Genomic DNA, 27,785 nt, shown 5'->3' with positions numbered 1-27,785 from the left:
TTAAATATCCTTTTCTATTATATGGATCAGGTCTTGAGATTTGTTTTTTTTGACCCGACATAGTCAGAGTCAGATACACTCGACTGGTTGTTATTTGAATGGGTTCAAGAAAATCATGATCCAACACAAATCTAATTAGTTGATAACCGTAATCAAGATCCATATCCAAATAAATCTACACTTAAGGTCCGATCTTGTTATGGCCATGGCCTAGCCCACCGTTATCTAGGGTATCAATGGGTCGGATCTGGTTTGGATTCAGGTAACACCAAACCCAAATCTGATTTGAGGTGCTGGTACCAGTTCTGGATTAGACTCTAATGGGGCTCACTATAACAGAAACCGTACCCAGGTTATATAAGGATTTCATGAACCAGCCTCAGACCCCGACTTTATATATTAATCAGACTCTTTGAGTCTGACCCGGATTTTAATCGGACCTCCTTACTTGTCACTGACCCTATAGGTTGATATGGTTCGGATCGAAGTCAAACCTGGTCCATTGACATCCTTCCGTCATCCAAGTCAGATACACTGAACCTCGGGTACAGGCTCGGTAAGCATATACCCGACCCGTTAATAAGTGTGAACGCGTGTGCTCCAGAGTTTGACGTTCTTGCTTCCACGTAATATTTATTTTCATAAAATTAGAAAAAAAGAATGAGAAAAAGGAAGATTGCGTGGGAAGCTTCTCTCCTCTCTCGAGGCCTAAAAAGAGCGCGAAGAGCCCTCTCTCTCTCTCACTCTCTCTCTCTCGTCTGAGTGTAAAAGAGGGAGGGTTTATTGTTTCAGCGTCGCTCGGGTTGCTTCTTCGGAGTCCTCTTGAGGTAAGAGAGAGTGTGTGCGCGCGTTTGTATGGAGCGCTAAACCCTAGTTTTTTGTTTTCGTCCCTTTTACCATATTTGCTTTTGTTTGTGCTTCTCTATGGATTGATAATTGAACCATCGTTTTAGGGTTTGCGTATCGAGTTTTTGTTTTTATGTTTTCAGGGGTGTTTTTAGGGTTTGTGTTTCTCGCCTTGCTTTGTTAGCTTGCGAGCGTTGTTTGTTTACTCCTTCTTTTTGATGGGTCTGATGGGCTTAGGAGTGGTGAGATCGCCCCTTGTTGGTTTGGTTTTTTGATCGTAACGTTTGCTTTAAGCTATTTGAAGCCGTTTACGCCATCGGTCTGGGTTGCATTTTCGATCGGAGTCTTGAGTTTCTTCTCGGGGTCGGTGTCTGCGGTCTGGATTTTACGTTCTCTATCTCGTTTCTTTTTCGGTTCGTGTTTTTGGGTTTCCAGTTTCAGTCACGGATTTCTTCTATTTAAATTCGTCGGGTTGGTGCGTCTCTTTCTCTTTTTTTTTTTTTTTTTTGAACCAGAACATTTCCCATGTTTCGTCCAGATTAGGGCTTGTGAAGTGATACGGTCCCTCCCCCCTTTTCTTCTTTGTTTGTAATTGTGGTTTGAGAATGCGTCGGTTGCTGAATCGGAGTTGATTTTCTCCGAAACCTAATCCACCAGATTGGTGTTCAAGCGTGCCTTCTCGGAGCATTTCTTCTTTGGTTTCTTTTTCTTCTGTTGTTTTGACATTTTCATTGGCGCTGATGCGGAATCATGGAAATCTAAAATTTATTGGTGATGAGAGTGTTTTATTTCAAGAAATGGCACCCGTAAGTAGTGAGTATTTGTTGTTTAAGGGAGTTTTGTTTAAAGAAATCATGCTCCTGATTAGTAAGTGTTAGATGTTATTTTACTTATGAGTTATGTCTTTTAAGCAGGCTTTTTTCTTTCGGAATGTTGTCATCGGTTGAAACAAAATCCTTTTTTTTTTTTTTGTTTTTTCTGATTAATCTTGCTAGTTTTCACTGTGGCTTCTGTGTGGTGTTCCCTGTTTTAATGGTTATGGTATGCTTGTCTTTTTTGTGCAATTATGTTTTGCTTATACGCTTTTGGGGTTCATGGCTGATCTTTGTTCATTCACTGAAAAGGTGTAGCTATTCGCTAAAGCAAACTCTTTTGAGTCTTTCCAGAACTGATCAATTTTTTCATCTGTAGCTTGAATGGGGTTGATTTCCTAGTGCTTTGTTTGATTGTCCCCAACTTTATTGTCTTATTTACGTGATCTGAAGTTCTTTGTATTTCTCGTGAACAGGAACTCCTTCTGTTTGTCAATGTCTATAAGTCCCAGTGACGATTTCCAATGGCTTTCTATGAGATGTAGTTGTTGTGTAACCTGCCGGGGTCGTCACTGGTGGTGCCGGCGCCGTGTGTATCAACATTGGATTTGAGAGTTAGAAGTCTTAAAGAAAAAAGAGGAGTTGCCTAACCTATTTTCACAATTTTGTGATACTCAAAAGCATAAAGAAATTGGTTTTATTGTTTAATACTTCAATACAAGAAGGATTTGCTGGCACTTGATAGAAGACGGGCAATTACAGAGTTCAGCTGTAGGAATTTATAATCATTATAATTATTTCTGTGAGGAGACGGGAAGATTTTTCTGGTTGAGGGCTGTAGCTGTACGTGGACTGTCACTTACGTAAGTGAGCAAGGAGTTCTGGTATACTTATGGCAAAATTATCGTTCCTTCCAGGGTTCCGATTTCATCCAACAGATGTGGAGTTGGTTTGTTTTTATTTGAAAAGAAAGATCTGTCGGAAACCAATTAAAGCTGATGTTATTTCAGAGCTTGACATCTACAAGTTTGCGCCTTCGGATCTTCCAGGTATCGGTTTTATCCCCTTCACAACTGCATTCCTCCTTGTTTTATTGCAATTCTTGTTTCTTTTATTGATCCATTTCATGATACGAAGATGAAGATGTTTTCTGTGGATTGCTGTATTTTGTTTCCATTAGTTGTGGGTTTGGTATGTTTATGGTGCTCCTCCACTTGTGTTGTTGGTCATAATCCTGCATCCTTTTATTGATGTACTTTTACAAATGGTGCAGGGAAATCTTGCCTTCAGAGCAGAGATCTTGAGTGGTATTTTTATTGCCCTCGGGACCGGAAATACACAAATGGGCCTAGAACAAACAGGGCTACTGAAATTGGGTATTGGAAAACCACTGGAAAAGACAGACCTATTTGCAATAATTCTCGAGTGGTGGGGATGAAGAAGACATTGGTTTTCCACATCGGAAAGGCTCCAAATGGTGCTAGAACTAATTGGGTCATGCATGAGTATAGACTTGAAGATAAGAATCTAGCCGAATCTGGGATTGCACAGGTAATTTCCTCATTATCTTGTTATTGTTTACTATATACAACGGAAGACTTTTAGTTGTTTGAGATTCGCTTTCTGAATGAATATTTTTATCTTCAAGAATTGATGGCTAGATAATTTTGAGCAATTAATGATGTTACTCTAACTCTTGCAATGATAGGGTTGTCACAAAATGACACAAATCTCAATGGACTCTGGAATGAGTCACAAGGATCAAGAATACAATGTAATTAAAACACACATTTACAATAGAAATACCCATAAAACACATGACTTAAAAATAAAAAAATTCATTAAGGATGAAATTAAAACAATATAAAAGAAATATAAAATTACAAAGAATCCTCACTACAATACACTTAAATCACACACATAATCCTAAAACTACCCATCACTCTCTCACATGCAAAGTCACCCACCCACCCACCCACCCACCCATATATAGACCTGACAGAGAGAGAAGAGAGAGGAGTTAAAGGGAAGAAGTAGAGCCTTCTAGCCATCGGAGCTAGTCCAATAGCTAAAATTCTAGTTGTTGGACTAGCCTCCAATGGCTACAACTCGGTCAACCTAGATTGACTAAGCTATATACACACACACACACACCAAGGATCTATTTATCTTAACACCCCCCTCGGACTTACAGTGACTCACTGTAAGTTTGAAATTACAAACGAAGAAACCTATTACGTAAAATGTTTCCATGGACTTATCAAGTTATTCCATTTGATGCTTTTTTGAAAGGTGCTTAATCATACGCTCAATAAGACAAAACATCTTCAATATCATCAATGCTTAAGAAACCTGCAAGAAGATCTAATAAGAGCCATCTAACAAGAAATATCTATACTTATATAAATTACAGAGAGAGGATGGCCTAAATAACAATATTTAAAAATAATTTAACATTTTTCAAAATCATGTAAGGTAAGAACTAATTTTGAAAAATCATTAATTTCAAACACAATAGTAATTTAAAATAGATAATTAAACAAAAGTTCTTAATTCATAAGAGAACATAGTAAGATAATATTAAGAGGGATACACGCAACAGTAATGATAAAGTCATCTCATGAAAATCATGCATTCATATATCTATTAATGAATTTTCAACATCATCAATATCATAAAGAAGTAACTCATAAAGGATTATAAATTATTTTCACACAGCGGCAGATACAAGAAATGATTTCTATTATTACAAAGATCAATCATATTTTAGAAGCAACATCAGTCATTTAATTAAAAAAGTCACTTATGGACCAAATTTAAATAAACAAACTTTCAAGATCACATGTTTAGAAACAAGCGAAAATACAAATAGCAAATCCATAAGGGGATTACACCAAACAAAACAAAAGAAATTATACAAACAATAGTCCACTATGGGACAATACAACATTCAAATGAGAACAATCACCAAGGCACAATATGTGCATAAAAAACCCCACAAAGGACACAACACATAACAATAATGATCTTCACTTGTGAAAAATGCTTAGAAATCATTAATTAAGCTTATGCATATTATGCAAGGCAATCAATCACGAAATAAATCATGCATGAAAATATTTCAACAACCATTTCCCTTACAAGAGCTAATGAGTTTAGAAAAAATTACGAAGAGATTTTTAGAAATCCCATATAACACAATCAATGATATTTGCAAATTTTAACACTAGTTTGACCACCACAAGGAATCACCCCACTAGACCTCCAATCCTAAAAAATCAAGTGTATCAACGACTAGAACATGAGCATAATCATATTGCCACTAAATGGACAAAGACACACACGAAGGTGTGTATAAGCATCTCTTGTTTACTTATAATGACACTCAAAACAAGTGTATCAACGACTAGAACAAAAGCATAATTACAATGTTACTAATGGGCTAAAATCAAACACGAAAGTGTGAATAAACATCTCTTGTCTAAATATACTGACACTAAAAAACAAGTGTATCAACAACTTGATCAAGAGTATAATCACAATGCCACTAATGGACTAAAATCACACATGAAGGTGTGAATAAACATCTCTTGTCTACATATAATGACACTAAAAAACAGCTGTATATTAAGAGTATAATCACAATGCCATCAATAGACTAACAACACACACGAAGGTGTGAATAAACAAATTTTGTCTACATATAATGACACTTAGATAAGAAGCATAAGAAAAAGAGAAGACGCCTGTGGTAAAAAAGCTTGTAATGGAAACACATTAATGTTATTAAAAAGAATATCAATTTTAACAATATTTCGAAACACCATAGTTTCAAAAATAGATAGCCATCACAAATAAATAGATTTATAAGCATCCATGGTAATAACAATAACCAAACAACAAATGAGTGATACAACACACTTAGATTTAGAGATCAAACAACTGTTAGTTGGAACCAAACTATAAGTTGGCAATGAAAAATGACATAAAACGATGTGCACACAACTCACCCCAACAAGCATCTCTGGTTCAAGAATAACAAGGTTAAGAGAAATGATGTATCATATAAAATTCTATGATGGAAAAAAAATGCCATAAGAAGACAATAAATATTCACATAAATCAATTTTCAGATAAGTGAGTTTATATCAAATAACCGATTTAAAAAACAAATTTCAAAAAATCCAATTAAGTTGGATGAAAACCTTAGCATAAGAATTAGTTCAATCATATGCACAACAATTGATGCAATTATATGCAATGATGTCATATGATAATTTCTACAAACTTGAAGAAGCAAATAACAAGTCATGTTCAATATAGGCAATCTACATAGAGGAGATGAAATTGTGAATTTTGAGAATCCTTCAAAAGATCATAAATCCACCAATCAAGAGACAAATGCTCTAGGTACATCACATACAAAAGATCAATACATCTTTACTAAAGAGACAATGACACATGATTTTAAGAAGTTAGAGCTACATCTTAACTCATAAGTCTACTATGAGCCAATTGAAGACAATCATATGGAGATTCCCAATGAGCTATAAAATCTTTAGTGCACTAGTACACAACCACACAAATACAAAACCACTAGTGGGCGAGTTACAAGGAGCCAACTAATGGCTATACCCAATCCTCACAAAGAGGAACAAGTGACATACAAAACAATATAGATGTTATTGATAAAATATTCCTAAAGAGCCATAAAGATCCACATATATATGGTCATATAAAACTAAGAATTTTTCTCACAATGTGCCAGTCTCTAATAAACATGATGCAAAATATTAATACACAAGAGAGAAACCACTAAGATGAACACATTTATTATGTGATAACAAGTCATGCATATGCAATTCAATAAAGACTTTTTAAGGCATATACCTAAAGAAGGCCTTAATTCAACACATGTCATTTGAAAATAATCTTACTTAATAGAGCAATATCGCTCAAATATGTATAAAGTAATATATTCAAATGGTGATAGAAAGACTTCATTAGAAATAGATCACGATAAAAGTTCATGTTTGATCTCATTACAATATATTAGAGATTCCAAATATAGTCCATACAGACGTTAAGAGACATTCAAATATGAATTTTAGTATTTTACAAAACACAATATTTTAAGAAGCGATTCAAAAAGAGTCTTCAATTACGAACGAAGAGTCCACCAACTTCAACTTGAGTGGATAACAACAAAAGTGTTCTCCAAGGAACACACTTACAAATCCCACAAAGGGAACCACACAAAATGTTTTCTAAAGAACACACTCACAAATCCCACAAAGGGGATACACACAATAAGGCACATAATATAAAAAATATAATTTTATTCGATTAAATAAGTGTGCCCGAGCTTATATATTTTTGCAAAATATAGTTTTTTTACTACACATATCCATAATCTAAGACATATATTTCATATATCAAAACACAACAATTTCTACCTATGAAATTCACCGGAATGCGAAATCCTTGAATCCTTTCCATTCATTTAATACAAATCCTTTTCAAGACTCTGGTGCCTCCCTTTGATACCGTGTCATGAAATGATACGGATCGCAATGCACTCTGGAATGGGTCACAAAGACCAAGAATACAATGTAGTTAAATACATATTCACAATAGAAATACTCATAAAATACAAGACTTAAAAATAAAAAATTTCATTAAGGATGAATTTCAAATAATACAAAAGAAATATAAAATTACAAAGAATCCTCACTACAATATACTAAATCACACACATAATCCTAAAACTACCCATCACTCTCTCACATACAAAGTCACATACCCATCCATATATAGACCCAACAAAGAGAGAAGATAGAGGAGTTAAAGGGAGGAAAGAGAGCCTTCTAGCCGTTGGACAGTCAACCTAGGTTGACTAAGCTATATATATATATATAAATATATACATACATATATGTATACACACCAGGGATACATTTATTTTAACAAGCGTATCCTTGCTTCAATTTTAGTTTGGGTATAGGAATGACCTCTGTTTGTTCGTTAATGTCTTGGCAAAAAAAATCATCCAGTGGACCACTATCTCTCTCTATATGCTGGGACCTTAAGCTTCCTATGATACTTTGACAGTTGTTTACAAATATACTGATGAAAAGAACATTGAAAACTACTGACTCAAATTGGATTACACTCCAGGATACTTTTGTGCTTTGTCGGATTTTTGAAAAGAGTGGCCCGGGCCCAAAAAATGGTGAACAATATGGAGCCCCTTTCAGAGAAGAGGAATGGAATGAAGATCTTGTGGAGAATTTCACAGAACTCCAGTCCTTAAACAACTGTAATATGCCATCAGCTGAGGTCGTTGAAAATCCAAATTCCTGTTCTGCAAATGTGACTGACTTCTCATTGGACTGTGCACTCTCTGATGCTTCCGGGTCTCGCTATGCTTCCCATGAAAACCCACCTGCTGGGTATGATGATATTGACAAAATGCTTCTGGAACTTGCTGCTGAAGGTAACGATCTGGATGCATCTGAGAATTGTGATGGCCTGCCTTCTTCCTATGAAAACAACAGTGGTGGTGATGAGGTAAGTCTGTTTGTTTGATGGCAACAATCATTTGGTGGTATCTTTTCATGCACAGTATGGATGCCTTGTAACTTGGCTTTGACTGCAGATTTTGAATAATACTGTTAGAAGTGCTTGGGAAGGCACTGATCCCAATGGGTTGGATATTTATGTTGGCTTGGAAGACATCACCAATCAGGTGAATCCGGGGGAGTTGTGTACAACTGATGATTTCATTTTTGCGAGTGGTCTGGAAGACGAATCTTCATCGCGTTATTGGTTTGATGGGTTTGTTGCGGAAGGATCGTTCCTAGAGCTGAATGATCTCCAGTGCCCGGTGGATGTGGATTCTTCAGTGTTCCAAAGATCTGATAGCTCTTGTGTGTTTGATGTCCCACAGGGATCGTCTATTTCCTCTGCTAATCTGAATAAAGCAACCATACCTGCACAAACTGAGGATACATTTTATCCTATTTCAAGTATCAATTGTTTGTTCAAAGATCAGGTAGCAGAGGTATGACTTCACGTTAACGTAATGGTTTTTCCTTTCCGTTTGCAGGCTTCTTTTTGCATCATTCTGGTTTCTTTTTTTCTTTTTTTTTGGGCCCTCCTTTTCAATTACACTTATTCTGTCAAAGTGGAACTGATGCTTTAGGTAAACAATCACTTCAGGTTAGCAGAGTTGAGACACACTCGGAAGAGGGGCGTTGTTTAGTAATGCAAGGGCCATTGCCATCACTGGAGCAGCATGTGTCAGAAAAGGGAAGCACTTCTGGATCGATTGCTACAGCTGGTATGGTTCACAATCTTGGGTGTCATTCATGAGTCGAGGAATGTTCTTATCCTTCTGTGAAGACAATTTGTACTGTCTTTGATTTACTTTCAGTCCTGTAATACTTTGTTTCCGGTCGCTTACCAAATTAGGCTATTAGTAGTGTCGTGTAGCCTCAGTGAGATGTTCTGCAATCTCTTGTTTAATGTAAAGGCAGAATTGCAAGTTCTGCTGGTTCTGTTATATCATTCATGTTATCTTGGATCATTAGGTCGTCATCCTTGTCATGTTTCGTCCAGGTGAACACACTATAGGGGATAGTGCTAGTAATCCATCTACGGGCGGGGGTCCTGTTTCAAAACTCCGAAGCCTACTTGACTGCTTTCCTGCTCCTCCTGCTTCTGCTGCTGAATATCCGCTGCTTCTCAAGGAGGGAAAACTCGAGTGTAATTCTTCAGCACACAGCAGTTGTGTAAATGCCTTAACTGCCGTGAAGATCAATCATGTGGGCATCAAGGGAGGTTCACCGTGCAACTATTACGATGCAGTAAAAGGCAAGAGGCTGGACAAGGATGCAAGGAGGAAAGTAGGAACCAGCATCTCATGGAAGGGGTTCTCTTTCGTGTTTTTGTTGAGCGCGGTGTCTGCTGTGATGTGGGTTTTGCTTCTTGTCCTTGGGTTCAAAATCTTCAGGTGCGCATGGAAGCTAATCCTTTCATAGGGTGGTTCGGGTACGTCTGTTTTTGAGTTGGGTGAGGTTCTGCCTCTCTATAGCCTATTCTTCCCGTCTGTTATTCTCACACTATACTGTCAGTTAGTATATTGTTAGTTTGTGGTGGTGGTAGTATCTATTAGGGATGTTATGTTGTGTTGTCGTTGATTATGTGAATTCTTGCTGTATTGTGCTTTTGTTGTTCATTTGGCGTCCTCACGTACTCTGTATATTTAATGATGTGGAAAAATATCACCATTGACTCTGTTTCACTTGCATGGTTTTTTATGTTCGTTCCTGTACTGATCTATTATTGTAAGTAGAATGTAGCACCTCTGGTTATAACAAAGCTAATGTCGTAAGAGAGTTTTCATTGCGGGTAATTAGGAGTGGAGTCTGAACCCGATCTAATCATATCTTGTATGCAATAGAGTGATCCATCTGGAATTTTGTATCGGATTCTGGTTGAAATGGTCTTCATGTTCGTCATGCTGGGGTCCTACTTCGTGTTGAACTAAGATCCAATTCTGGGTCCCACTAGGCGCAGGGATCAGATTCAGTTGAAGAGTAAGGGGTGCAAGTTAGATCCAATTCCAAACTAAAGCTTGGAAGATTCTAGTGAGGTTGGATTAGTACCGTCCTTATGTGGTCTAAATTCAAGCTGCTTACAGCGACTAGTGTTCATGGAGTGATGAGTAGCTCTTAAACGGTGCATTCTTAAATATAAACGCTTTTAAAAACATAGTTGCATGCGTTATTTTTTGCTTAATCTTATCTTGTACATGCTTTGGATTGAATCGATCCAATGAGAAACCTCGATTTCAGTTTCACCAAGTTTTGGGTGCAATATGAGTCATGATTTTTTATCACTCTAAATACAAATGTAAACCCAAAAAATGCCTAAATCTAATACATATTTTCGACTAAGTGAGATATGGAGAACTCTATGCATTCGATTTCGATTAAACCAACACCCGAATCTTTGCCTCTTTAAAGCGGTTAAGACGGTTTGGGAGGTAAGACTATTTAGGAGCTACTCTGTGTGCATGTATTAAGGTAGTGCATGACTTCTGTATTGGCCATTTTCTGCGTGGGTATGTGCTAGGATAAGCGGCTTCATATTGTTCAAGAACTAAATAAGTGTTCTGAGCGTCATATCACCAACAACCTTATCCTTTTGTGGGTGCCATGTGATATGAAACCAGTTTTTTAGGCTGTCAATGTGTGCGGTCCGGTTTGTGTTGGGTAGCCGAACCGATCCAACCTAATCTGGATATCTGAATGAGTATGTGCCCCGAATATTATTTGGGTTGACCTGAACATGATTCGTGTAAAAAGCCTCTTGCGATTGAGCTATTTTATAAACTGGTCGCTCCTTGATATTTATTTTTTGGACAGAGAAAGCTGGGGTTAGGCAGACTACCATAGGGATTCGAACTTTCAATGTCCCAACACAAGGTGACGTGCACTAACTGCTCCTGCTTGTCGCTCGCTCCTTGATATTGTTTCATTGTTTTTTTTTTTTGACAGAGAAAGCTGGGGTTAGGCACACCCCTACCAGTTATACAACCATACCATTTGGGGTTCTAACTTACAACGTCCCAGCACAAAGTGACGTGCACTAACTGCTCCTGCCAGACAAGCAGAGCCCCGTTGGTTATATTGTTTCATTGTCACTACTACTATTGCTGAATTTTTCTATAACGATTTACTAGAAAATCACACTTGGATCATGTTTCTTTGAGAAAAAAATGTTTTTTAAGCATTGAATATTTTTTTAAATTATAGACCGTTGATTTTTTATTCTTATAAAAATCTAAGTTGGTGTTGGAATCGGATGATTCAAAAGTAGATTCCCACAAAATCAAACATGTAGATGACATCTGTATGGTCAGATTTTAGAAAAAATAAAAACAATCTTTCCAAAGCTCAGGAGTAGGGGTGGCAATCGGGTTGGGTTGGCGGGTCAGCATACCTCAACCCGAACCCGACCCGTTTATTAAACGGGTAACCCGACATGATCCGCCAACCCGCTTATAGACTTAACTAAAAAGACTTAATGTTAATATTTATCTAAGTCCATAACACAAAGTAACAAGGGAGTTACTAATTAATTCAATCGGAAATTGGCAAGTGGAGAGCCTCCAAAATCGTCCAGCCCAAAATGGGGTCTAAACTAATTGACCTTGCCTTAAAAACAACCAAACAATCTTAAATATCTTTCCCAAATCCTTGAAAACCTTTTAAGAGAGGAATTTGAAATTCAGATTAGTTTCCAAAAACGTATAGAGGATAGAAGGCTCTATCCTTAATGATCTTGAAAAACACTTTAGGAAACTATAAAAGAAGAAGCCGTCCAGCCCAAAATGGTCCACACGATTTTCTTGATTTCCAAAAAGAAACCTTTCTAGCAATTAAGTCCCTTCCAAAATTCGTGTGGAACAGTTGTGGCAAATTAATTTTGAAACCCCCAATTATTTCCACTTTTGAAAAATTAAACCCTTGCTCACTTGGCTGGAGAATAAAACTTCATTTGATTGGAGCAAAAAAGTCAATAGTTACCTTACACGAATTTGGAACAATCTCACTTACCAAAAGAATAAAAAAAAATGTTTTGACTAATACCCTTGATATAATGAATCTAGACAACTAACTTAAATTACCTAAATCCTAAAAACATACCAAAAGCAGCCTAGAGCTCAAGTGAAGCTCTAATGGCTGACACCCCACCTTGGGGAAGATGACTAACTAAATAAAAATAAAATTTTCACTTAACTAACATAAAATTTCAAAACTAAGCAAGTAATATTATGCTAATAATAATTCTAACTTAACACATGACCTTAATTAATCTAATTACACTAAGAAAAACCACATTAACTAAATATGATGCTGGAAATAAACATTACATGAACCTTGAACAGTAACCTAACTACACATACCCTAAAACAATGAGGATTGAAGCTGATTAACACTACGTTTACCACATAATAAAAATCGATCTTAACTAAAGCTTAATCAACATATTAGACCACTGTAATAAACTGGAACTAACGTAAAAGTCCTACAGCCGGCTGGATAACACTACAATCAAGACAACAAGAAAACTCGATTTTTGTATTTTTCTCAATAAAACTAAAACACACAAAACACTAAAACATTAAAACAATATTCAGAACAATCATAAAACGAAGACCTTAAGCAACACAACCTTCACGAAACTGTGAACTACCAAACAAATCACAACTTGAAACTACAATCACACGCACTTACCCAACTTCAAACCTTCATTCAACGATTTTGGCAAAAACATTCACACGACACATAAGAACTCAAACCTCACCTAAAACGAAAACAAATGATACTAGAACAACTACCACAAATCAGATTTTAGCAGTAGAACCACAGAAAAAAAAAACTTTCTGAACCTAAAATTACTAAAACCCAAAGATCGACTAGAATTACTCTAGCCGATTTTTTTTTCTTTTTGATTGAAATAACAAGCAATCAAATCCAACGACTCAACTAAATCAAAATGAAACTTTTTAAACTGATTTTTCTGTAAAAAGAACACTATAAAACACGCTGGACAGAATTGAAAAATCGGCTAGATGAGGATCTAGCCGATTTTCACGTTTTGGGTGAAAAACAAGAGAAAAACAAGACTCGAACAATATAAAAATGAAATTAAACCTAGATCTACCGTGCTGGTCTATGCATGAGTTCTATACTAGGGCTAAAACAATGAAAATACAGTAAACACACAGAAACTAATAAAAGAAAAACAACACACACTATTTGGGCTTTAACTAGAAGAAAAGAGAGAAGAAGACCTACCTCAAGGGCGATCCGACGATCGTGGAGGAGAAGAGAGCGAACAATGGCCTTGGCTTGACATCCCGAACGGTTCGAGAATGCTGGAATATCACCACGAGCAGAATATCTACAGTTGCAACACGTTATAGATCCACCGAAGATAGAACGGGTGCCGATTCACGATCGGAGGGCTTAAAAAACCGGATGGAGGTAGGGTCGGCTCATCTTGTTGGGGTGTTTCACACTTCCAAGCAAGATTAATGGTCTCCACCTCTTCTACACCTGCAAAAATATAACAAATAATAAAAAAACGCAGCAAAGATGCTAAAGAAACGAAAAGGGATGGAAAGAGAGATAGACTAATGCTTGATTTCCAAGCAAAAACCCAATTTTCAATGGAAATGAGGTGGGATGAGAGGTTGGAGAGGGGCTGGAGTTAAAATCACCGCAAGAGGCATCAATCCCAATGCCAAAGACGCCTAGGGTTTGCTGGAATTTGTATTTTATACTTTTGATAGTTTTCAGAAACAAGGTTATAAAAATTTTTATTCCTATGCACCACTTTCTGAGGAGTTTTCTGCAAATCTTTTTGAAATGGATATAGATATGCGTGTGGGTTGGATTTTGGGCTTTCTAAAGGTTGATCCAAAGTCCAAACAACCTAGTTGGGTCGGATATGGATCCGATTCACCTCGAAATCCGTGCATGAATACTAAAATAGCCATAACTCACTCATTTTAACTCTGATTTCTCTGAAATTCGAACCACAACCCCTTACTATTAAAATGCATCTAAACATGGGTTTAAAACCTTAATCTCACTACAAAATGTATGAATAATCTGCTAACATGATGTGCATTTCATGCATTATCAAATACCCCCATGCTTGAATGTTTGTTAATCCCTTAACAAACCCTAACTATGCTATGCAACATGACAAGAAATGCTAGACATGAATGCATAAAACTAACTCACTTTCGTAGGAATCACAGTTGCATTTAGCGTATGCAACAAGCCCTTTAAACCCCTGGCTTACACCAGTGGACGAGTAAGGTCTCGTGAGGGTTTGCAGAGATGCTACCCACAAACATCAATGAAATGGAGGAATGAATTCTTCAAACATTTTAGGCAGTTAAGAAAATAGTTGGAACAAATATTTCATGTAATGGACATTCTCAAAACCAATTCATTCGTTGGAACAACTTCCATTGAGTCTCTGCACCTATCCTTTTTTGATTCTCGCTTTCTAGGAAAGGAACCCTTGTTTTCTGTAAACAGGATTTGGCTCAGGATTGCCCATTTTTAATTCCAGGGTTTCTCTGAATTTGGAAGTTACACATCAACCCCTTAGGGGAAGGGCTAAGCAAGGTGGACAACGAGTAGGAGAAATGGAAGTTTGAGCTCTAGAGGGATTTGGTGTTGCTCATATTTTACAAGAGATGCTCACTTATAAATCCGATCATATTAGAGCTCGTCAGAAAGTACTTGGTACCATGATCGTTGGGGGAACAATACCTAATCCTGAGGGTGCGCCAGAATCTTTTCGATTGCTCGTTCGCGAACTACGATCTTTATCTCTGGAACTGAATCATTTCCTTGTATCTGAGAAAAACTTTCAGATTAATAGGAAGGAAGTTTGATCAGAGTGAATCATAATTTTTCTTCTATGATCGATCAATATAAACATCAACAACTTCGAATTGGATCAGTTTCTCCTAAACAAATACGTGCTTGGGCCAACAAAATCCTACCGAATGGAGAGATAGTTGGAGAGGTGACAAAACCCTATACTTTCTTGGTGGAAAAAAATGTGAGTGAAAGACACCACTGAATCGAATTTGGTCCATGAATCTAAGAAATAGCGAGAATTCTTGATCTCTCTCAATATCTCTCTCAATTCAAAAATACATGATTTGAATTGATGCCGTTTCATTGATTTCTCCTAAACGAAACATTATATTTCAATTGAAATCCACTTACACAAAGACATCCCCCGTTGATGACGAGTCTCCGCGAAGCATCCATGGCTGAATGGTTAAAGCGCCCAACTCATAATTGGCAAATTCGTAGGTTCAATTCCTGCTGGATGCATGCGAATTGGAACGTTCAATAATAGAATTGGCTTCGTATCAACAGAATCTCATCATCCATACATAACTAATTGGTATATTCATACTATAAGAATAAGATAGAAACGGTAGAAACGGTAAGAATTCTAATTCTTATAGATACTGGAACTCATAGGGAAGAAAATTGATTTATGGATAGAATCAAATATGCAGTATTTACAGAAAAAAGTATTCGGTTATTGGGAATAATCAATATACTTCTAATGTCGAATCAGGATCAACTAGGACAGAAATAAAGCATTGGATCAAACTCTTCTTTGGTGTCAAGGTAGTAGCTATGAATAGCCATCGACTCTCGGGAAAGGGTAGAAGGTTAATAAACGGGTTGGGTTGGGAAAACGGGTTGGTGGGTTAGCGGGTCGGGTTGGCGGGTTGACCCGCCCACCTAACCCGTTTATTAAACGGGTCAGCTGGGTTGGCGGGTTGGCATACCCCTAACACGAACCCAACCCGTTTAATAAACGGGTTAGGCGGGTCGATCCGTTTATTAAACGGGTTCATTTTTGCTAAACCCGAACCGACCTAAGAGGCGGGTTGGCAGGTCGTGTCAGGTTTTGCCACCCCTACTCAGTAGGCATGCAATAGGCACAAAAAAGCGTCAGGCACTTACCCTTTATATATATATATATATAAAAATATATATATATATATATATATATATATATATATATATATATATAAAGGGTAAGTGTCTGGCGCTTTTTTGTGCCTACCACATGCTTACCAAGCTTGGATAGTGGTTTTTAGTCTTTTTTTTTTAAATCTGACCCTACAGAAATCACACTTGATCATGTGTTTTTGAAAAAAATGCCTTTTTAAGCATTGATTATTTTTTGAAATTGTAAACCATTGATTTTTGAATCTTATAAAAATCTAACTTGGTGTTGGAATAAAAAAGTCCAAAAGTAGATTGCCACAAAATCAAACATGTAAATCACATCTGTATGGTCAGATTTTAGAAAAAATAGAAACAATCATTTCGAAGCTCAAAAAAGCGTGAGGCAACTCTCTCTCTCTCTCTCTCTAATGGGTACGTGCTAAATAAAACATGTTAAATGAGTTTTTTAGTTTTTATTTTATTTTATTTTTAAATTTTGACCATACAGATGTGATCTAGGTACTTGATTTTATAGGGATCAACTCTTAAAGTGTTTGATTCCGACACATGGGTAGGTTTTTATAATGTTCGAAAAATCAACGGTCTAAAATCTTTGTAAAATTTTTAGGCTTCAATAATCTTTTTTTATTTTTGAATTTGACAATACAGATGTGATCTATGTACTTGATTTTATAGGGACCAACTCTTAAAGTGTTTGATTCCGACACACGGGTAGGTTTTTATAATGTTCGAACGGTCTAAAATATTTGTAAAATTTTTAGGCTTCAATTATCTTTTTTTTTCATCAAAAACACATGATCCAGGTGTGGATTCCTCGTAAATCAACCATGCCCAATACATTTATGGGGTCGAAACAACGAAAATAACACTTAAAAAGCATTTACAACTCCTACCAATCATGCCCCATTGTTGGATTTAGACCGATTTCTTTTGTAAGGCAACCTGGAGCTAGGTGGACCCTTATCAGAACTAGGGGTGGCAAAATCTGACACGACCCGCCAACCCGCTTCTTAACCGGGTTCGGGTTTGGCTTAAACGAATTTGTGTCATAAATGGGTCGATCCGCCTAACCAGTTTATTAAACGGGTCGGGTTCGTGTTAGGGGTATGCCAACTCGCCAACCCATTTGACCTGTTTGATACACGAGTTAGGCGGGCGGGTCAACCTGTTTACTGCAACCCGCAACCCGTTTACACGAACCTGTCAACCTGTGTTATCGGGTAGACCCATTTAATAAATGGGTCACCGTGTTGTGTAATCGTGTTGGGTCGACCCGACCCGTTTATTAAACGGGTTAACCGTGTTGGGTTACTTGTTTAATAAATGAGTCGTGTTCGTGTTTGCCACATCCGACCCGTTAAATAAATGGGTCGGGTTCGTGTTGAGGTGTTCTGACCTGCGGACCCGACATGATTGCCATCCCTAATAAGAACAACAGCCGCCCAATGTGGCAGAGGGATTCGATAATGGGTCTTCAACTTGAAAAAGGATGCCGCAATTACCACGTGGGATACCACCTCGGCAGTGATTTAGACCTATTTTAACAATACTACTAGGGTGTTTTTTTTTATTATTGCACATGTTTTGTTTTTTGATGACAAAAAACCCTAGCCTAAGCTAAGAGAAAACCCCGGGTGAAGCCCCACGACCACCCTGCCTTATGTGGCTCATCTCTGAAAGCTACACTTTATTGATGAAGCAGCACAAACATCGGAGTAATGACCTGGGAAGGCGAGAGCAAAACCAATATTTTTGCAGGGTCTGAACTCGTCAATGGGTCTAGTTCCCATTTAAGCAATTTTCCAACCATTATCCAACATGTGTCCCTCATCAGAATTTGTAGCCAGCCTTTCTCTACCACCAAATATAGCCCAATTCTGGTGGTGATCAGGCATTGCCCTGATTCAATGAGAACCCAAGAAAGAGAGGGAGAGAAAGAGAGAGCTTGTTTTCGTCAACCCCACGAATCCAATGCAAGAGATGTGAGAGAGGGTGCAGAAGGAGCATCCCCTGAGGTAAATTTCTCATTTGTACTGCCTTCCTACTCTCCTTGTCATGGAACTATGTGAAAAGCAAACACTAGTAGAGGTATAAGGAGTGTGAAAATTTGAAAAAGAGCTTTCCTGCAGCTTCCCCTCAGTTTCCATATCTTAGAAACACATGATCGATGCCTTTATATAAACCATGAGAGCAGCTGAAGTTATATCTTGTTTTTGGTAAAGCATTCCTTTCAAACAGAGTTGTATTCCTTAGGGTCCGTTTGAATCGCGGTAGCACGTGGACAGGACACGCCGGGATGTCCATGCACCTCCGTGAACAGGACAGGACATGCCACACTGTCCTTCCCTCCCTGTCCAAGTGCGCCCCCTCCCCCCTCGCCCGAAAAAACAATATTATTTTTGTCTGTGTCCTTCCGCTACTGTTCTGTAGGGGCCACGGAGCAGCGGCGAATGCCAAATTAGCGTCCGTAGAATGCACCAAGATTGCACCTGCACATCCCACGTGGGTGCATGGATGCGGGTGGTACCCACGCTTACATCCCGCAGACGGGCATGCACGGCGATTCAAACGCTCATCCTCGGGCGTTTGTGTGGGTTTCCGCAGAAACACACCTAACCCCGTTCATTTCCTCGTGCCCACCATCGTGATTCCAGCACGAGCTGTGAAAATATAAACAGTCCTTATATTGGTGAATTTATTGGGTTAGTAATGCGACTTTTTCATAAGAGCTGATACTTTGTTATAGTGAAAATGTTTCACAGCCAACTATTATGAAAATGTTTTAAGATAAAACTTCATCTTTTTTTTTTAAAATGTGGTGATATTTTGTTATAGTTAAAAACAAAAAGATGCATTTGTGATTCAAATTGTCATCCCATTTTTCACAAATCAGAGATTGAAAACATGAAGTTTCTTGGTTAATTAGTTTTGGCTGCCAACAAGAACTTTATTTAATCAAAACTTAAAAAAAAATCTTTCTTTCAATTTTTGTTTTAAATAACTAAGATATTTTAGTTGAATGTCATCTAAAATCTAATTGCATCTTCTCTTTCTACATGTCTTGGGTATATATATATATATATATATATATATATATATATGAGTGATTGGTAGTTGGTCACTCTTAGGTGCAAAATGAACGTGCTAAATGGGTTTTTCAGCTTTTTTTATTTTCTTTTTAAATTTTGATCATGCAGATGTGATATATGTACTTGATTTTATAGGGATCAGATCCTGAAGAATTCGATTCTGACACATGGGTGGATTTTTATAAGGTTCAAAAAATCAACTGTGCAAAATCTTTGTAAATTTTTTAGGCTCCAAATATCATTTTTTTCATCAAAAACACATGATCCATGTATGGATTCTTCCTAAATCGACCAAGCCCGACACATTTATAAGGTCAAAACTGAAAAAAAAAATACTGAAAAAGCAGAAAAACTCATTTAGCATGTATCATTTCACATCTAACATGTGAGCATCTACCAATCTCTCTCTCTCTCTCTCTCACACACACGTATAGTTAACATTTGATGCCTTGAAAACACCAAATTATATGAAACTATTAAGCTAAAAATCATAGTTTTTTTTTTTTTGTAAAACGTTTTCTAGTGAGAAATGAGTTTTCAATCATATGATTGAGACATATAAGCAAGTTTTCTAAGGACTTAAAAATGAATGGTCCACAACATACTAAAATTTCATGACTCAAAAAATCATATTTTTGAATTTATATATCACGATCCTAGGTTTGATCCTTGGCAAACAAATTTCTCAATGCATCTATGTGGACAGATTGAATTGATAAAGCTTGAACTTATGATTTTCATCTCAATAGTTTCATATAATTTGGTGTCTTTGAAGGCAAAATACACACACAAAATATTGTGATCTATAGGTTTTGGATTGCCAGAAACTGACCTGTAAACAGGTTTTTCAGGTGATCCAAAAATCAATGGCTATAAAGGCATCAAATTTTTCTGGCTCATAAAAATATTTTGTTTCATCTAAAAAACATGATCCAGGAGTCTATTACTAATAAATATAACATGATTTACACATCTAACAGTTCAGATTTATCATAAAACACTTCAAACTATGGGGCCAAAGGATACCTAACGAAAAAAGGGAGCCCAATATGTTCAGTTCTTATATAAATATGGCTTCATGAATATCACGTATCATTAGCCTAATAAAATGATATCTGCATTTAAGATTTAGCACTTAAACAAGAAAAAAACATTTTGTACTAAAATATCAAGTATGTATGAATTAATTTTTGGAGAAGCATCCAGCTAGCAAATTAATTAATTAATTAATTTTTGAAAGTTTAATATGGTTGAGCGTTTTACGTTCACTTATTTTTGTTTCAGGTCTTTACGTTAGGCCTCAATCGTGGGAAGATAAGGTAATAAAAAAACCACCACCATCATCACCATCTTCATCACTTTCCTAAACATGCAACATACATCATAATCACAAGCATCCATACATCAAAATTCAGACCACCGGTCCACCACCACCACCATCATCATCATCATCATCATCATCATCATCAACATCATCATCATCAAACCCACATTACCCATTAGCATTGCCAACATCACCTCCCAACACCAACCCACATCATCATCCCCCATTACCTAGATAACCTAACCATTCAAGCTGATCAAACCTTCAATCATTATAATCATTATTGTCATAATAAACATCATCATACATCATTTGAATAATCATCATCATTGCCACCACCGTACATCTATCATCCATCACCATCATCATACATCCAACACGATCAAGACAAGTAGACAGCCATGTCCCAAAGCAAGATCAGCAAGGCCTTGGGCCTAGTCAAGGACCGGACCACCATAAGCCTAGCCAAGGTGAGCATAGCCACGTCGACCACGGATCTCGAGGTGGCCATAGTGAAGGCCACGCGTCACTGCTCATCGCCACCGGATGAGAAGCACATCCGAGAGGTCATAGCCCTCACATCCTACTCCCGATACCACGTCAGCTCGGCCGTCTCGACCATATCAAAACGTATCGGGAAGACCCGGAACTGGATCGTTGCGCTCAAATCGCTCATCCTCGTCCACCGGCTCCTTGCCGTCGGCGACCCATCCTACGAGCAGGAATTCTCATACGCCACTCGTTGCGGAACCCGGCTCCTCAACCTCTCCGATTTCCGGGACGTCTCTCACTCTGACTCGTGGGATTTCTCTGCATTTGTCCGCACATATGCACTCTACCTCGACCAACGGCTCGAGACGAAGATGAAGACCCGAGATGAGTCCAAGCCGGTTCGAGACATGGGAACCGAGCGGGTCTTCGCCAGGATCCAGAGCCTCCAGCATATCCTGGAGCGGTTCCTTGCGACTCGGCCGACCGGTTTTGCCAAGCATAACAGACTCATTATCATATCGCTCTACCCGGTGGTGCAGGTACTGATTGTCAAGTTCTTTTTCCTCTCCGAATCCACAATTGGTGATTGGTAAATGTAGAACTGTAGGCTCATTTACTTGGCTGCCAATCTTAGCTGGTGCAGCGAACCTATTCTGATGGAAATTGGACTTGGATCTGCACAAGTAGACCCCACCCAATATTCTGATCGGATCAGGTAGAAATCATTCAAGAACTAGCTGGACCCAGCTGATCCCAGCTTAAATTTGGTTCTATCTATCCAACTAGGGTCACAAATGGAGCGAATTTGGTCCATCCTTCCATTTCGAATCTGATGGATTATTCTCGATATGGATCTTAAAATATGATTCAAATATATGTTTGGATCCCCTTCAGACTAAATGAACAGATTTTTTAAATTTGGATTTGGATTCAAACCACTGTTTTCCATTGGATCAACTTTTGGATCCATATCTAATGCATTCCTTTTTTGCTTTTTATATACAGATCTTTTGGTTTCAACTTTTTCTTTCCCAGATAAAATACCATATAAGTTTTGGATATGGATTCAAGTATATGATCATGTTGGATCACATTATGGCCAAGTTTGGATTTGGATTCAGATTCAGATCTACCATGATCTGGCCCGTATCTAATCCACTTGTGTCCATATCTCCAACCACCATCCAACCCAAGAACCTTAAAAGTTTTGGTTGGATCTGCTGCTGCAGACCCGGAATAAAACAATTCCTGAACAAATCAGCAACCATTTTCAAACATGGCAAGGGCCCCACATGGCAGACATGCAAGTGAAGGTGAATGCTGATTGGCAATGAATTTTTCAATCCTGTGTCCGGCAGGATTTTGCTGGATTTGGACCTAGACCGGATCCAACAAGCCAAACTAGGTGTTAAGTAATGAGACATCAATTTCTGACCTTGGCTCGGTCTGCACCGAGTCCATGCCAAATCCGACTGTAGGACAGATCCATTTTAAGTTGAATTTGGTTATCTCCTGTACTGGGTCCAACCCAACCCATTTATGTCGCGTGCAGGAGAGCTTTGCTGTATACAATGAGATAACCGAGATGATGAGCATCCTGATCGACCGGTTCACGGGCCTCGATGTGCCAGACTGCGTGAGCGTGTACGAGATCTTCGGCCGGGTCGGGAAGCAACTCGACGAATTGGATTCATATTATGAATGGAGCAAGAGTGTGGGGATTGCCCGGTCCTTTGAGTACCCGGTAATAGAACGGGTCACCCCGAGGAAGCTCCAGATCATGGACGATTTTATCCGCGATAAATCGGCATCGTTCTCGAGGAGGGCCCAAAAAATCGCCGAGGAGGACGAGGTGGAGGAGCCCCAGAGCGTCATGGACGTCAAGGCGCTGCCCGCCCCCGGGGACGACCAAAAAGAAGAAAAACTCGCCGAGGAAAATTTGATCGCCATAGACCACGCCGAGGATGCGGAAAAAGATCGGCCAGCAGAGCCCAAAGAGAAAAAAATCGCCGATTTATTGGATCTAACTGGTGATTTTAATTCTGCTGCCGAGGAAAACAGCAACAGGTTGGCACTAGCCCTATTTTCCGGCGAGGCTTCAGCGGCAGCAGCAACTGCGGCAGCCTCGATCGAGTCGACGGCGGATTGGGAGCTGGCATTGGTGGAGTCGGCGAGCAACTTGGCAGCGAAGAAGGTCGACATGGGCGGCGGTTTCGATGCGCTGATGCTGGATGGGCTGTATGACATCCACATGGCGAATGCGGCATTCGGCCAAGTGGCAAACTCCGGTAGTGCCAGCAGCGTGGTTATGACACCACCACAAGCAGGGTTGCTGGCATTGCCAGCGCCACCAACTAGTGGTGGCATCAGCGGTGGTGGTGGTGATCCATTTGCAGCCTCCGCTATGGTGGTGCCGCCGTCGTATGTACAGATGTCAGATATGGAAAAGAAGCAAGGCTTGATGGTGCAGGAACAGCACATGTGGGAGCAGTATGCTAGGAATGGGATGCAAGGTCAGTTACCCATGACTCAGTTGCAATGGAACTCATATGCCGCGCCTGGGCTCGTGCCGGGTTCGTATGTAGGGATGCAACCAAGCCTATATGGTGGGTATACACCGAGCTAAGGTTATACATATACGTACTTTGTTTTCTGTTGGGGGTTAATCAATGATACTTTTATTGAAATCCATGTTGTTGATCTAGTTCTTTGTAAAAATATCACGACAATATCATGATAAAACAAATGGTTGGCAATAACTTTCTTTTTGGTGTCTCACAAGAGGTTTTGGGAGGCAACGTGCTTATTTGTTGGACAACCTTTCATGGCATTTTGATTCTTATGCACTTGTTTGGGCACCATAGCATGCAACACAAATTAATGAACTATATATATATATATATATATATATATATATATATATATATATATATATATATAAGGTAAATGAAATATGCTTAGTGGTATGTACCAAGAATTTCATAGTTTTTTTGTTTTTTTACTTTTTATCAACAATTTTACCATGCAGGTGTGCTCTAGACACTTGATTTTTATAGAAACAGACTCTTGGATTGTCCAATTACGATGTATAAGAAGGATCTTTTAAGAGTTCAAAATCAACAACTTAAAACTTTCATAAGTATTCAAGCATAAAAAATCATATTTCTTGATCCGTTCAACTATCAATTCTTAGGAAATGAACCACACGGAATGCATCTGCAGGGTTAGATTTATAAAAGAACCTATACAAATCTCAATTCATACCAGCAAACATATTTAGTTGGTAAAAATATTCCAATTTTCATATATATATATATATATATATATATATATATATATATATATATATATATATATATATTGGTTGTTTCTTGAACAACCTTTCAAGACATTTTTAAACACTCTTATTGTAATGCTTATTTCTTATTCCCTTGTTTGGACACTATAATATACAACAAAAATTAATGATCCCTTATGTCATCCCTATTTTTATACCCATTTTTGGATTTCATTGATGCAAGTTGGTTTGATCAATTGGGGCACCACAGATGTGATCTACATTAATTGTTCATTTAGTCAATATCAACATTAAAGTTGCAAAAACCTAACTAGAGTGTAGGTTTTTTTGGCGATTTAGAAATCAATGTTTGACAAAGCACTAAATTTAATTTGTTATTTAAAATTTTATATTATTGCATTGAAAAATACGATCCAGGGGTCGATTCTTATTAAATAGATCCTGTTGAATCTATCTATAGGGTTGAATTTTATCAAAGACAAATTGTATCGTAAGATTTTATTAAGAGGGGCGATGAGTGGAACTGAACAGGGCGTATTTCTAGATATACTCTGCCACAAAAAGGTGGTCAATACAATTCCTAGTACCACATGTCAAGTGTACATAGGATTGGGTTTGACCCGGACACGACTTGTACTAAACCCTATAGGGTCCGGGTTTAGTGATAAACAAAAAGGTCTGATTAGAATCCAGGTCGGACCTGAAAGGTCCGATTAATATATGGAGCCAGGTATGGCAGGTCCGATTAATATATGGAGCCAGGTATGGTTTGTGAAATTTCATACCAGAGCTGACTTCGGACAAAGATCTGCTATTTTTCAGTGTAAAAAGGATAAAAACCTTTTTTTTTACTGGGTATGGTTCGGGTTTGGTTCATGTAATACTTAGATAATCGGAGTATGGTTTCTCTTACGGTGGGTTTGATTAGACCCGGATATAGATTCATTAGCATCATCTCAAATCAGGCTTGAGTTTGGTTCTACCTTGGTCCGAACCAAACATGAAGAGTGACTAGGTACAGCAGCACACAAAAAGTATGCAATCACATTGCTCTTCCCTTCCAAATCACATGATGGTAGGGAGGAAAAATATGGCCAAAGTGCATCATCACCAGTGAACTGTCTGAAAAACAGATAAGAAGGATTTATTGAAGGGTAATTTTCTGATAGAGACGGCACAAATTTTTTTATATGATATTCCATTTCAAGTATCACTTTTTTTGAAATTCCTTATATGGACCTTTATTTTTCTACTACCCTTGTTCATCATAACTACATGGATGCCCTTCTGAACACCTACCCTTATTACCTCCACCTATTTTATGTTTAGGATAATTTGTCCTAATTTGAGTCAGAACTGTGATAAATATATTTAGGATTATTTGGGTCTGGGTTGGACCCAAATTATCATTATAGTTGAATTAGAATCAAGCTAAAACCACTCATTTTTCAGTTGAAAATCGTTAAGTATGTATCTTTTTTAGCAGATACAATATCATAGGGTCCAATTTTCTAAATGGATTTAAAATTTTATTATGACACCTTAGTTGGATATGGGTCTAAAACAAGAACCAAACTTCAAAAAAAAATACAAAGTAGATCTGACCCATATTTTCATACTGGACCGCTATATACAAATTTGGGCTAGATAGTTAATGTATACATTTGGGCTTGTTCAGATTCATGTTAGAACCAGATAAGTATTAAAGTTGGGTTTTGGTAAAATTTGGGACCAATAAGACCCTTTTTTCTATTTACTTGAATTAATAGGTCTATTGTGAGATGAGACCCAAAACCGGATCTGACAATTTTTGTATATGTGCATGTTTGGGTCAGATCTAAGGATGTCAAAAGCTAAAAATTTGACCCGTTGACAGTCTAATCGGATCCATAAGAAATATATTTGTTAATGAAAAGGATATTTTTTGGCATTTTAAATATTTAACTTATGTTAATTGGGTAAGGGTAATGATGATAGGTTAGACAGGTCCTTATTTGATCATTTTCAGAAAAATGTAGGTCCACGTCAGGAATTTTAGAAAAGGTGGTACCTGACATGGAATTTCAAGCAAAAGGTGGGTTGGCATCAGGAAATTACCCTTTATTGAAGTTACCGTGAAAGATCAAAACCATAAGTTTTCCCTATTTCTCTGTGGGTTAGGCAGACCCGTACCAGTTATACAACCATACCATTTGGGGTTCGAACTTGAAACTTTCCAACACAGATAAGGGGAGACCCCGTTGGTCGATTAACAGATTGGTTTTGTTCATTCTCAAGTCATCCCATCTTCATACCCCTCCTCGAGATTTCATTGATCAAGCTGTTTTCATCAAATCAAACTCCATAGATGTGATCTACATCATTCGTTTAGTGAAGATCGGCATCTAAATCACAAAAATCTAACTTGCATTCAGGTTGTTTTTAGTGATTTAAAAATTAAAGGTTGACAAAATATAAAATTTTGTGATTTAAAAAGTTATATATATATTTTTTAGTAAAAACAATATGATTCAAAGGGCGGTTCTCATTAAATCGACCATGTTGAATCCATCTACACGGTCAGATTTGATCAAAACTATCATAAGATTTAAGAGGGGTATGAAGATGGGGGATGTTAATCACAACCCCATGCTTAAAAAGAAATATGTGGCCGCGTAAAACTCAATTGAGACGTTCTCTAAAAAAAAACTCTTAATTCTATGTCTTCCTTTAAAACCGTTTTGCTACCCCCAATGCTTGAAAGCATAAAAACAACAACAACAACAACAACTACGCCTTCATCCCAAAACAATTGGGGTCAGCGATACGAACCAAAAAAAGAAATTCATTTTGGGTCTTCATTGTAAGAAAATAAAATTTTGCCTATGAAAAGTTTTAATATTAGAACTTTTCTTTATGAAAAATTTTGAAGATGTGTTAACATAATTGATTTATTAGAAATTGACACTTAAATAATTTGATTCTAAATCATTGATAGGTTTTTATAAGGTTCAAAAATCAATGGTCTATAATTTTCATAAATTCTTGAAGCTTCAAATACAGTTTTTTCATCCAAAATGCTTGATCCAAGTGTCAATCTCTAAATCAATCATGCTGAATGCATCTGTAAAACACAGAAAAAATTCTCAATGGGCAGGGTTGGTAAGTTTTATATTTGGTTGGTTTACATTCCTCTATCGACTAACTACTCCAAAGAAAACCATAAATCTTTGTACGGAATTGTTTGCATTATGAAGTATAGAATGAATGACATAAAGTTGATCCCCATCTATCTTTGCTACATTTTCTGTGAGATGTGTTTTGAGGTGGGAAAGACATTGACTTTAT

The 27,785-nt window shown here is 37.7% G+C and overlaps 1 protein-coding gene and 1 pseudogene across 1 annotated transcript; both read left to right on the top strand.

Moving 5' to 3' along the window:
- Positions 1 to 669: 669 nt before the first annotated feature.
- On the top strand, positions 670 to 9,962 carry LOC149847451 (uncharacterized). The gene is made up of 7 exons (XM_089997033.1): positions 670 to 827; positions 2,135 to 2,707; positions 2,932 to 3,209; positions 7,836 to 8,228; positions 8,317 to 8,721; positions 8,880 to 9,000; positions 9,279 to 9,962. The coding sequence occupies exons 2-7, from the start codon at positions 2,551 to 2,553 to the stop codon at positions 9,698 to 9,700; spliced, it is 1,776 nt and encodes a 591-aa protein (XP_089853159.1). The 5' UTR covers positions 670 to 827; positions 2,135 to 2,550; the 3' UTR covers positions 9,701 to 9,962.
- Positions 9,963 to 21,069: 11,107 nt separating this feature from the next.
- LOC149847450 (putative clathrin assembly protein At1g03050 pseudogene) lies at positions 21,070 to 23,870 on the top strand (annotated as a pseudogene).
- The last annotated feature ends 3,915 nt before the right edge of the window (positions 23,871 to 27,785 follow it).

The sequence above is a fragment of the Nuphar pumila genome, chromosome 2 (assembly GCF_984573655.1).
Source record: "Nuphar pumila chromosome 2, dmNupPumi1.hap1.1, whole genome shotgun sequence".
In the NCBI taxonomy this organism is placed as follows: Eukaryota; Viridiplantae; Streptophyta; class Magnoliopsida; order Nymphaeales; family Nymphaeaceae; genus Nuphar; species Nuphar pumila.
This window is presented reverse-complemented; position numbering and strand designations above follow the sequence as displayed.

What these genes read in the sequence shown, in the direction of transcription:
- LOC149847451 (XM_089997033.1), top strand. Translation starts at nt 2,551, where the DNA reads ATGGCAAAATTATCGTTCCTTCCAGGGTTCCGATTTCATCCAACAGAT. An exon ending in TGCGCCTTCGGATCTTCCAG is followed by an intron (nt 2,708 to 2,931) that starts GTATCGGTTTTA and finishes CAAATGGTGCAG; the next exon opens with GGAAATCTTGCCTTCAGAGC. An exon ending in TGGATCGATTGCTACAGCTG is followed by an intron (nt 9,001 to 9,278) that starts GTATGGTTCACA and finishes TGTTTCGTCCAG; the next exon opens with GTGAACACACTATAGGGGAT.